Source organism: Embiotoca jacksoni, unplaced genomic scaffold, assembly GCF_022577435.1.
Source record: "Embiotoca jacksoni isolate LCO1_2020_lvr unplaced genomic scaffold, fEmbJac1.0.p SCAF_9, whole genome shotgun sequence".
NCBI lineage: Eukaryota > Metazoa > Chordata > Actinopteri > Embiotocidae > Embiotoca > Embiotoca jacksoni.
Window position 1 is genome coordinate 16,576,082 of NW_027185447.1, and position 12,466 is coordinate 16,588,547.

Here is a 12,466-nt window from a genome sequence, read left to right on the forward strand (position 1 = left end):
TCCATTTTTTTTTATGTGGAGAGGGCCTTTGTTTAAACTCCTCCCTCCCTCTTGGCTGTATTCAGAGAAAGGAGAGGCTACAGCTCTTCACATATTTTGGCAGGTCAGTCTGCAAATAAAAAAAAAGAAGATTTAAAATGCAAAATGTTATATACACTTGTGTAATCGTTTGTATAGATTATTAAAGAAGACCTGAGTTTAGAATTAATAATTTATTGTTATGTAACACTTTTCTGCTGTTACTCTAACAACCTTAATATATAATGGCCTACCTAATGAATGTTAACCAAACAAACAACTATGCATACAAGCCTGTGTGTTTAGCAAACTGTCAAATAAAATGTAATAAAATATCCATGTTCCTTTCTCCTCCTCCATAAGATGAAAAATTCAAATTAAATACTGGAAGATTTGTCCTTTTTGACTTTCAGCAGCACACTGAGACACAACCATATATTCAGAGATCGGAGAAAGAAAAATCTCTGCAATGTTATGTAGTCCTGTGCAATAACCCTGCCAATGAATACAATATTCAGAATATATACAGTGCTCTTATTTTGCAGAGACTGTATTATTTGTTCAGTCTGCTGCCTGGTAATTAGTGAGACATTGAGTGAGATAAATTAATCAATTGCATTGTTTGCAAATAACTGAGCTCTTCTTTTTGACTAGAAAAAAAACCCTAACTAATGATATCCTCAATATATATCTAGTCCATCTTTTAAATAGTTAAATGGAAAAGGCTGCTAACTGAATGGACAAGGGCCTCAGAAGTTGTGATCAAAGGACAAAAAGAGAGAAAAAAAAAAAAAAATCTAGCGCCCAACGTGGGGCTCGAACCCACGACCCTGAGATTAAGAGTCTCATGCTCTACCGACTGAGCTAGCCGGGCTGCGCAGAAGAAGGAACGAACGATGCTTTTGACCGCAGCTCTCAGAATCTACATTATCTATTTATTATAAGTGTCTCTGTCTCATACTGCCCCCTACCGGTCCCACACAGAAGCATCTCTTTAGCTGGACGTAGTCGAGTTCACTGAAAACTACTGAGAAGTTAGCTCATGATTATCTCTCTAATTAATATGTATTTTACAAATAGTTGTTTTTAGGTGGGGGTGGGGTAAGATCGCCCCTAAAGCCTGAATAAAACTTAAACGGTTATTTGATAAAGAGACGACAGTTGGCTGTTTTTTTTATTATATATATATATTTTAAACTAGCAAGAGATACCTAACGGTTTATTGCGTTGGCTATTTCAGATAACATCAATTATTGGACGTAAGTATCACCGTTGAATTAAAGGAAACTAATATTATGTTAATATATATTATTGTGTTAACATTAAAAAAAAAAAAAAACACCACCATTTGACGTGGAAATGGACGTCGTTTACCTTCGCTGTCTGCGGTGCCGCCGAACTGACTCAAAGCTGCCACTTCCGGTCCTGTTTATTTGAGTAATAAAATGTTTTTCGACAGGTAAGTGAAAATAAATAAATAAATGTGCCTACGAGAAAATAGTTCAATGTCTGTCGTGTTTTGCCACCAGATAAAGGACGAAAAACTACACAAGTACCCGGATGCTTTAACCGGAGTCAAACTCCTTGTGTGTCTACATACATGGTCAATAAAGTGATTCTGATTCTTTACTTGACTAAAAGTAAATATTCACCAAATAAGATATGTTATTGTTAGGCCATTAATTTATAGAGAATTAAAAAAAAAAAAAAAAAAAATGCTTTAGAAAGACTGTAATCAGCCAAACGTATTTAAAGTGTTGGAATTGAAGGTGCTTGCTCTGCAGACCCTTTCATTGTTATATAATCTCAAATTGTGGCATATTATTCATGCATTGATATGTCAACAAAGTAAAAAGAAAGATAAACAGGCTAATTAAACATATTTACACTGGGTCATAGAGATCCCCCTTATTTGAAAATGGATGAAAAAAAAAAATCTATTTTAAACAAGTGAAATACATGATTCTATTATGCAAATTATTTTGGAGCGGGTGATGATGAATGTGAGATTAAATTGTTTAAATATGACCTACATTTTATGCCAGCAAAGCACAACAGATAGCCTACAAGGACAATTGGCTTTGAGTGACCTACAGTGTAAAACAAAGTGTCAAAAATCCTTATCAACCCGAGTACAATCTTCATTTTTGTTGCGAGACAAAAGAGGTTTTTCTGGAAAAAAAAAAAAAAAAAAAAAAAGTACTAAAATGGAGAGCTTTGGAAATTCAATATTTAATTCCAACTATTCTGCAGGCTGCATTAAGTGGTGATGTGTAGTATAATACCTGTTTCTCTGTGCCAGTAGTTTGGGGGTAATTTCCCTAAACAATCTTTATTGGGAATATATTCAACATTAGATAAAGAAAAGTAAAATAGTGAAGCATTGTGTACCAAAAAAATGAAGTAAAATTGCACTTTAGTGGCTTGAAATAAATTAAATTACCCAAAGCCTCCTTGGGCCACTGGGGGGAGGGGGGGGGGGTGTCTGGTGGAACTGGTAATTCATCCATACTTTATTATGGATATGATATATGATACACAGGAAGAGAATGATCATTTTAGATGATGATGTGCTAAAATATTGTGAATTATTGTAACGTCATCTACACAGCATGGATGCAGTCAGTGAGACGTTTTGTTTCACTACGACTAGTTTGCAGAAATACCTGAAAACTGGTTACGTGTGGTACTTGAAGGCACCACGGGCCTGGGTTCTCCTTCTACGTCAATGACACTGGGCGGTACATGAATGGGGTTTTGAAGTGGGAGGGCCCGTCATCTGACTTTACCAAGCAGGGAAAAAAAAAAAAAAAGTGGGTGTTGTTGTGCTGTGCTGTTTGGTTTGGTGCATCTTCATGACTGCTTTTAAACGCGGGTAGCGGATCACCGCAGCGGAGGGATCGGCCCGGAGCAGCAGCAGCAGCAGCACCACCACCACCACCAGCAGCACCACCACCACCAGCAGCAGCAGCATCCATCCATCCATCCATCAGACGTGCAAAGGCCGGCGTCGGTGCAGCAGGGGAAGCTCGCTCCGACCCCGCCAGCCTCAGCGACGGCGACCCGGAGCCGCAGAAGGAAGAGTCGTGTCGGTGAGCCATGGGTTTCCGCAAGAAGAACAAGAGCCCGCCGGTGCTGAGCCACGAGTTTGTGATCCAGAATCACGCCGATATGGTTTCGTGCCTGGCCATGATCATCCTCCTCGGCCTGATGTTTGAGGTACCGTGCGAGTGGACAGGAGCTGTGGTTAGCCGGGCTGTTAGCTGATGCTAACTTACCTTAGCTGGCTTGACAGCAGCCCTCCAGTGGCAGCGCGCTAGCGTGTCTCTCTCCTTCCCCTTCTCATGTGTCTCAACGACTGCCAAAAAAAAAAAAAAAGAGGGAGTAGAGGCCCACTGGCACAGCTAATAAGTCATCTTACCAGGCGGCTAATCCACTGCCTCCAGAGCTAAACAGTGCATGTTTCTGGCCTTTGACAACAACATGGTCATCCTAAATATTTGTCTGCATGCTACACATTTGGTTACCTGTCCTCTTGAGTCGACACAGAGACGAGTACCCAGCCACGTTTGAATGAAACAAGACAGCTTTTCTCCCACAAACCTGTCCCCACCCATACCCAGCCTGCGTACTGGAAACACTGGGAAGATAACTATCCACCTCCAACTTCCCTGTTAGATTAAATCTGTGCCTTTAATCAGCCTTTGTTTGTAAAGACAGGGGAGTTACAGATTGGTGCAGAATTATTAACACGTATACTATAGGGGGACTGTGAAGCCCATGACACACACACACACACACACACACACACACACACACTCACTAATCCTGACACAATAAGAGGCATTGTGCTGCAGCAGTGAACTTACTCATTTTGCTGGAGGCCCCTGGGAGTCCCTCCAGGCAGCTCCTGGAGGTCTCCAGACCCCAATTATGGGAATCAGTGAATTCAGGATGTTGTGGAGGCACCACAGTCCTCGCTCATCACATACGTGCATGAAATGACTGAGTTTTTCCACAGCTGAAACTCCAAACATCGAGCATGGACGCAGTCAATGAGACGTTTTGTTTTACTACGACTAGGTTCAGTTCATTCGACAGAGGATTAAATGTGTTATAGTGTAAATTCATTAACACGAAGACTTGGCTCCCGTTTTATGACATTTGTCAGTGGTCAGTGACAAACCCCTCCTCTCCTTTCAGGTCACAGCAAAGTTTGCCATCATGTTCATCACAGTCCAGTACAACGTAACTCAAGCGCAAGGTGAGCTGACATTTTTTGGCCACTCATCAATTACCTGTTCTGTCTTTCGCAGCCACTGTTCAGGCTTCAAGGTTTTAACTTCGTCTCTGTTTTTCTTTTACATTTTGTTCTTCCTGTAGATGAGAAAAGAGAGCCGGCGAACCTTTACCAGTACGGCCCTAAAGATGTGGCCACTATCTTTTTCTACTTGCTTATTGCAGTCATCCTTCATGCCTTGATACAAGAATATATTCTGGACGTGAGTACATCGGTGTTGAAGCTCAGCACCTATCTGACGGGCTCACACTGTTTTCCTTTTGTAACACTGTAGTTTTTTTTGTTGTTGTTGTTGTTGTTGTTTTAAAGAAGCTCTCCAGCTCTACTTTAACAACTTGCACACAAGTCTCTTTTTCAAGTGAATCACAATAGCTGCCACAACCTGTGTGCTCTCTACAGTAGTCTTTACTGTTTCCTTTCAAAAGCATCAAAGTTTCAGACTCCACTATCTGTCTATTCGAAGTGTAAAACTTCCTCCCTCCTGCCTGTGTGTGAGCTGTAGTGACTAAAACAGTGCTCATGTTCATCCTGACATCTTTTGACTTTGATGACTAATCCCAGTAGGATATCATTTAAGATGAAACAAATTTTAATATTTTATTCCAAAAGTTCATAAAAAAAAATAAAAATATTTTTTTTTTGGACCACATTTAACAGTATACAAGGAGTTATTATATGAAATATTTTTCTATTTCAAAAGATAGGATCACATTTTTGTCATGTCTGTCTTAAAACAATAGTCAGGTGACACAGAAAGACGTTCTGCTTGCTGTAATGTTTTTACTCTTTGTACTGGCTGTCAATAGATCTCTTCCCTAATGCACTTTAACTTTAAGAAATTGGGGCCAACGAGCTATTTAAACCCACTCAAACTCCCGAGCCACTCAGACTTGAAACCTTCTGTGGAAAAAGGAAAAAGGCAAGGAACTATTTACACTGATTCAAATTGATGTTAGAGCTGTGACAGTCACTCAGAAACAGGCCACGTTACACACCCTTATTTTCCACATGAATCCTGTAGGAAAAATTTCACTAAACAGATGTGAGTTTTTAAATGAGAGGGCGTCACTGAAAAATGTGGCGCTTACTTTGATAAGGAAAGATTTTGTATGGAAAACTTTTGCCTTGTTTTGCCTCCCAGTTCGCTTGCCACTTCATCCTATCCTGATCTCCACTGTTTGTGCTTTTATCTGCTATTGTAAGGATGTAAAAAAATCCTAAGCTTTATAAAGAAATGAATGTCCTTCACATCACAACAGAATTAAAAGAAATCAAAAGACTTGAGAACAAATAAGCAATTAAAAGCAAAAAGTAAGCAATAAAAATAATCAATACATATAATATGAACAATATTAAGCAAACAACACATGATGTACAGTAGCAGTCAAATCAAATTGAAATGAATTAATAAAAAAACGTTTTTAAATAAGAAATAAATTGGGCCTAATCAGGAAAGGTTTCAGTCTTGATTTAAAAGCTGGTCATGAAGTTGATTTCCTGTTCTGGGGGATGAGGCTGGCCCAGTCTGGATCATCAGCATGTGATACGGCGTTTTAATGTGTTCACCATATGTCTTTATTTTTAATTTCAGAAAATGAATAGAAGGCTGCACCTGTCAAAAACCAAACACAGCAAGTTCAATGAGTCCGGACAGCTCGCAGCGTTCTACCTGTTCTCCTTCATCTGGGGCTGCAGCATCCTGACGGCGGTACGAGCGGACAGGACACCCAGAAACGCACTGACCCAGTCTGCGTCAGGCTTTTTCTCATGCTGTGTCTCTTTTCTCTCTGACAGGAGAACTTTGCAACAAATCCTACTTTCTTATGGGAGGGTTACCCACACACTCATATGGTGTAAGTAAACGTTATACACCTTTGTACAGCATAAGCTCACATATTACAATTTAGTGATTATTCTTAGAAAACACTTAATTCCAATCTTCAACAAGTTCCACTGAGGAAGTGTTTTAATTTAGAAGTTAGAGAACTTTTTGAATGATACATGATTCACATTTGTTTCACTCGTTTGGATTCATAAAATTTCTATCAGTTGGCTTAATGTCACAGATTGATGCCAGACTATGTTTGTATCTCACTGGCTTGACTTGTTCGTGCATTTCAGTGTGTTTTAGATGATAGTTGCACAACATTGTCTAGTATTGTATACTAATATGATGTAACTTAAGTCCATGCTGAAATGACACCCAGGTCCTCTCATCCTCTGCACAACCTGTCCTCTGTCTAGTTTTCAGGTCAAGTTCTTCTATATTTGCCAAATTGCCTATTGGCTCCATGCTCTTCCTGAGTTGTACTTTCAAAAAGTACGGAAGGTAAGAGTCATTTTCAAAAGTCATGAATGGAAAAAAAAAAAAAAAACACATTCAAACTTTTGCCGCGACTTATTTGTGTAGTTGAGTACTCTTGAATTGTAGCTGTGACACCTGGGCTCAGGTGAAAAGACAAGTCATCTACTTTGAAGGGAGCTTTACAGCCACATACACCATTTACATCTGGAGTCCTTTTTGTCCTACTTTCCAGTCTGTCAACAGAAACACACCACACTATGATACACTTCATTTTAAAAGTCTTCAAAGTAAAAGGGACTATTGTGCCCCTACAGCTTTTAAACTACACTGAGTGTTCAGTTAATGTCTTTCCAGGCACATGTTGACGTGTCTCAGGGAGGAATCAGCTGAGTGCTGTGATTCACGGAGCCCATGTGCAGTATGGCGCACATGGAGGCTACTTAAAACAATTTGTTCTTCTGCTGCACGACTTAAAAACAAGCAAGAATGACCAGAGAAGTGTTCGCTAGGTTGGGATGAAGGAGCTATTATTTATTAATGCCCCGTCTTCTGTTTCTTTGAAAAGATCACATTGATTTGTGGTTTGTTGAATAAAGCATGTGAGGGAAGTTCTTTTGCTGTTTTGTCAATACCAATTGTGTGCACATAAATATTTTGGAGTAAACTGGAGCCACGTAGACGTCATGGCAGAGAAAATATGTCATCGTTTCAAAGATGACTGGTGGTTAATGAGTCGGGCTGTGTTTTAAGGGTTTTACACTGTAAAGAAAATGGCATGATGCTCTGAGTTTTAAATGCTGAGGTCCAACACGAAGCATGTTTTGTCATCCAGATATGTTTCCAGCAAACTGTAGTATTTCTGTTACATGCTGTTACTAACACAAACTCTCCCTTTGTTTTATCCTTCCAGGAAGACATCCCCCGCCAGCTTTATTACATTTGCCTTTACGTTGTCCACATCACCGGTGCCTATGTCCTAAAGTGAGTCCAATAATTATTTTTTGTCCTCTGAGGATGAAATAAGGAATTTTCACAAGAAGCACTTTATCTCATAAAGATCTAATTCAGTCTGATAATGACTGAGAATGTTTCAAACCAGCGCCTATGAAATAGTTTTAACTTTTTATTGGCTATTACACTAAAATATATAACAGTAAAATTAGTACATAATTATTAATTAACAGCTCTGACCTCCTACTTGACACTAATCCACTTCAGTGTCTTGCAGCTCATGGGGTGATTGATTTTTTTAGTTTTTTATTTGATGGACTGTGAGTAGTTTATCGTCCTCAAATGCACCCATAATATTTTCATCCTCATTTTAAAACTCTCACTCGGGTCATCTGACTTTTCCCCCGCGCAGGGAATGAACGTTTTCATAGTTGTTGTTGTTTTTTTACCTGTGAGCTCTACCTGTCATTTACTCTGGAGTCTCTTCCCTTTTTTTTTTTCATACATTTTCCTTTTAAGATTATGAATCTAAAAAAAATGTAAAGTCAGGAGCTGGTATAAAAGGGTTAAATCTTCTGGTCCACAGGCATGTTCTCTCAGAAGAGTGGGTGATCAGTGCTGCATCCTGATTTTGGCCCTCTGTAATTTCTGTACTGCCTTCCTTCTCTGTCCTCTTCCTGTTCAGCCTCCACCGACTGGGCCTGGTGCTGCTGGTCCCTCACTACCTGGTGGAGCTTCTGTTCCACGCGTCACGCCTCTTCTACTTCAGTGATGAAAACAAGCAAAAAGGGTACCACTTTTGATCTTTCTTTTTTTTTCACTCAACATTTGCTGTCGTATTTAGTGAGTAGTAGTACTACTTCTCGGACTGAGCAGCTTAATGCAACAGCTAATTTTCCTCTACAGTTTCACTCTGTGGGCTCTGCTTTTCGTCATCGCCCGCCTCCTCACCCTCACACTGTCAGTTCTAACGTTTGGCTTCGGCCTGCCCCGTACAGAAAACCAGGGCTTTTCCTTAGCAGAAGGCAACTTCAATGTGCTCACCATAAGGTAGGCTCGGATGGCAATTTACAAGAACATCTCTTCATGTATCATACCTGGCACGATTGAAGATGGCACCTTAAAATTAAATAAACACCACTCCACCCCTTAGGATGACTTGTCTGGCAGCTATCTGCCTGACGCAGGCCTGGATGATGTGGAAGTTCATTAATTTCCAGTTGAAAAAGTGGAGAGAGCACAGCCAGAACCAAGCCTCGAAGAAGAAGACGGTCAGTCCAAAGAGCAAGCCTCACAAAAGGGAACCTACAAGGGGTCAGTATGCACAACCGATGTTTATGATTATTTATTGTTTAATTTAGCTCATTGTTGAATTTGCCTATTTGAAATCGCTGTAATCAGAAGTGCTTCAATGAACTTGTCTTGTCAGGAGGTGCTGCCAATGGAGTGGTCAAGTCTGAGGATAAAACATCGCCACGGGCACGAAAAGCCAAAGCTTCATAGAGACAGAGGAGTTGCACGGTAGAAAAAAATTAGTGAGGGAGTTCTGACAATGTGACATTATGTCTTTACACAACTTAAAATTTTGTCTACTGCTCTCTAAAACAAATGTTTAAGCGCACTAAGAAACCTTGCATAACTGTCCCTGTGGGGTTGGAACTCCTTTCTGAAACAGTTCAGTGTTACTTTCTGCTAGAACTGTTTATTATTCATTTGGGGTCGCTGCAGATGGGACGTTGGCAGGTCAGTGCTGGTTTTGATGCTTTAACAGGATGGATTTAGCTCTTCAAAGTGTCCTTTTGTGTAAAGATACGATCACTCGTCGGGTACTTTAAAATGAGTTGCTCTTCAGTAATTTGACATTGAATCAGTTACCGTCACAGTACCTTAAAAAGCCAATTCTGACTTCAGGGCAACTTAATATAAAGTGTTAGCGTACAGATTACAGACTTTACAGGGTGTCATTTTAAGTTTGGGCCTTATTCAGTTAAACTCACTAAACAGGCCACTGGCTCATGTCCCAAAATAAAGCCTTTCTTGCTCTGCAAGACAGCACTTTGATATTCTGCTGTTGTCAGGAAAAGATCCTAAATTAATCACTCCGGAGGAATATTTGTGCTATTTAGGTATTTGGCATAACTGCAGCCACAAAAGTGAAGCTTTTACTTTAACTCCTTGATCATTTACTGCCATTATTTGACAGCCTCTGCCATTGAAATCCAACATGTTAGACGAGGATTGAGGCACTTTTATATTTTTAGATTGCTTTTATCACCAGCCTGGTAATCAGCCTGTTCCATGGGGCTCATCCGGGTGAGGAGACTTAACCAAGAGGAAGCTGTACTGTAACCTGTGATGCTGTACTGTATGCATACAGTTAAATCTTTATAATGGCATGATTGGAAACTTTAGCAAGAAGCTGTGTTCGAGGCTGCACTTAAGTCTTTTATATGGTAATGTTAATGCATGATGGTTTAAGGCTAAAGACTTTATGGCTAGTTCCTACCTGTGCTGTTGAGTTTGCATCTCTCTCACACACTACCACAAAAATACACTCACAAAACACAAAAGCATTCAGTGGCCTTTTTACAAACTGCTGCAAGAGGTTTCAGTTATTTATTTTTGTCATATACTACAGATAGTTATTATTTTATATGCTTTGAAAAGCTATAACCAGCAAACACAGCGGTACATAGCAACTGCATTTAGTTAATCCAAACAATACAATCTTTCTTCAAGTGTCCTTATAATGTTGGTGGTTTATTACACTCGTTCTGCTTGTGTTGTGTTCTGTTTGCCTTCTTTCTCTTTGCTTTTTTATTTTTGTTTTTATTATTCTTCAGGGGTATCAGGGGACAAGGTGTTCACCACTTACACCAGAAGTTACGTCCCATGGTGCAATGGAAGGTGTGCTTGTGAGGGACTGTGTTCGTACGCCCGCGTGTACAGTATTGTTTTGCCTCCCGTGTATGTTTGTGAATTGACTTGGCCTGAATGATGACGGGGGTGAATAAATGATGTTTATAGCTTGTCTCGTAAAAAGAGTTATTGCCTGTGTGCAGAGCATGAAATGTGACAATCTGTTCAATGACTCCGGCCCATCGGTTGTGTTTCACAATCATTTCCTGTTCTTCGGTTCTCTTTGGTCGGGCCTCAGCCTCAGTTCCCAACAGGATTCTGTGTGTGAAGCACTGAGTTGTGGATAGGTGTACGTTCTGTGGGTTATTGGTTACTAAATGCTTATGTGTTCAATGTCTCTGCCCCTCCGAAGCTCGAACCTGTGCGAGAGAGACTCTGTTTGCCGAGTATGGCATGTTTTGTCCTTCCTGCTTCACCTTTTCAATGATCCTGACATTGCTATGGAGCACACCTACTATACTGTTGGTCTCTCCTCTCATGGACCGAGTCCTGCTCTGCTACTAAACCACTGTGCATGTGAGACTCCGTACAGAAAAGACTGCTCTACCTGTTGCACAGACAGCTGGAGTTTGGAGTCTTAGTCTTGAGTAGGAAGGAGAGGAAGATGCCGTTCATTTTTTTTTTTTTCTCCCTTTATTGCTCCTTATTGGGACTCTGGTGGTCGTTCAAGCCCTATGTCTGTCTATGGCAGTGTCATAGGAGGGAAGGAAGAGCAGAGGACTTATGTACCAGCCTGTTATTAAACTGTCTCAGATGTAAACTATAAAAAAAAACAAAAAAAAAACGACTTAACCCTACACTGTACGAAACTGTCAGATTTTTAAGCTATTTTTATAGAGGGAAAACTGTTGAAATTCACTGTTGTTCCGTACACGCGTGTGAATATTTCTTTTGCATCCATGTTCTGAATTGTTTTTTTTTATCTAAGAATGAAGCTTGCTAAACTGTTAGTGTGGGTAAACATTGTGGTATGGGTGTACAATTTACTTATCCTAATGGTTTGTTTAACTTCATGGCCTTATTAGAGCAACGTGAACGCAGTTGTATGACAGTGCTCAGTAAACACTATGCTGCCGATGTACATTGCAGCTTTCACAACCACATGTTTCATGGTAGTAAAATACACCGTCATAATGACACTAGTCATCCGCACATCAGTTTAAATCTCTGATCAGAGGAGTAAATGGAATTTTTTTTCTTTGTTCCAGTCCGGCAGGTGACAGGCCTGTTTGTAAAGCTAACAAAGTCGATTTTTTTTTTGCAGTGAAAACATCTGTCGGCTTTTCTTTGCTCATCGGATGTCACGCCGTGCAACAGTCAGGCTCTGAAACATGAGCCACACCGCAGTTCACGGCCCCCTCGCTTTGAGACACAATAGCCTGTATAAACCCACAGGAATGCACTTTTTTGCATTGTATGCATTATGCACCACAACACTGCCCACTTTGGGTTGTTTCTTTTCAATGAATTACAAATTGGAGTTGCTTGATTTAAGACTGTGTGCATTTTGTCATTGTTGAAAACATAAAAAGAAAAAAGAAAAAGGCTGCAATGAATTAACTTTGAGCAACCTCTAGGTGGCAACAGTCATCAAAGCATTTGAACATGAGATTACCTTTAAAAAAGACATGCATAGAGACACAATGTTTATTGTATTCTATTAATTCATTCTGCATTGTCCTTGATTTGTTTTATTTTGCTGCTTGTTTATAGATGTTGCGATATATTTCCTTTTAAAATGTGTTGTCTCTGAGCTGCTCTGATGGTATATATTTATGCAAATTATTGTGAGTTCTGTTCATTTTTCTTTGTCACTATTTTTTTATTTCATTTTTTGAAATAAAGCTTTTGTTCATTACACAAAACTTGTTTAACACATTTTGTACATACTGCCCTCAGGTTAATAAAACTGTTTCCATGGAAACTCCATATAAAAGACATGTGAACACACTGCAGTTTCAAAGTGCACAGCA

The 12,466-nt window shown here is 39.8% G+C and overlaps 1 protein-coding gene and 1 non-coding gene across 2 annotated transcripts; one reads left to right on the forward strand and one right to left on the reverse strand.

The window, feature by feature from the left end:
- Nucleotides 1-135: 135 nt before the first annotated feature.
- LOC138193216 (translocating chain-associated membrane protein 1-like 1) lies at nt 136-12,352 on the forward strand. Its single transcript, XM_069141108.1, has 11 exons — nt 136-3,237; nt 4,222-4,282; nt 4,402-4,520; nt 5,910-6,026; nt 6,113-6,171; nt 6,563-6,647; nt 7,534-7,604; nt 8,260-8,364; nt 8,481-8,624; nt 8,728-8,888; nt 9,004-12,352. The coding sequence occupies exons 1-11, from the start codon at nt 3,118-3,120 to the stop codon at nt 9,075-9,077; spliced, it is 1,116 nt and encodes a 371-aa protein (XP_068997209.1). The 5' UTR covers nt 136-3,117; the 3' UTR covers nt 9,078-12,352.
- On the reverse strand, nt 820-892 carry trnak-cuu (transfer RNA lysine (anticodon CUU)). Its single transcript has one exon. It is a non-coding gene; the product is annotated as a tRNA-Lys (tRNA).
- Nucleotides 12,353-12,466: the final 114 nt, after the last annotated feature.

Bases quoted from the DNA above. Each gene is read 5' to 3' on its own strand.
- LOC138193216 (XM_069141108.1), top strand. From the start codon at position 3,118: ATGGGTTTCCGCAAGAAGAACAAGAGCCCGCCGGTGCTGAGCCACGAG. The intron at 6,172-6,562 runs GTAAGTAAACGT...TCCTCTGTCTAG, and splicing joins TACCCACACACTCATATGGT to TTTTCAGGTCAAGTTCTTCT. The intron at 8,625-8,727 runs GTAGGCTCGGAT...TCCACCCCTTAG, and splicing joins TTCAATGTGCTCACCATAAG to GATGACTTGTCTGGCAGCTA.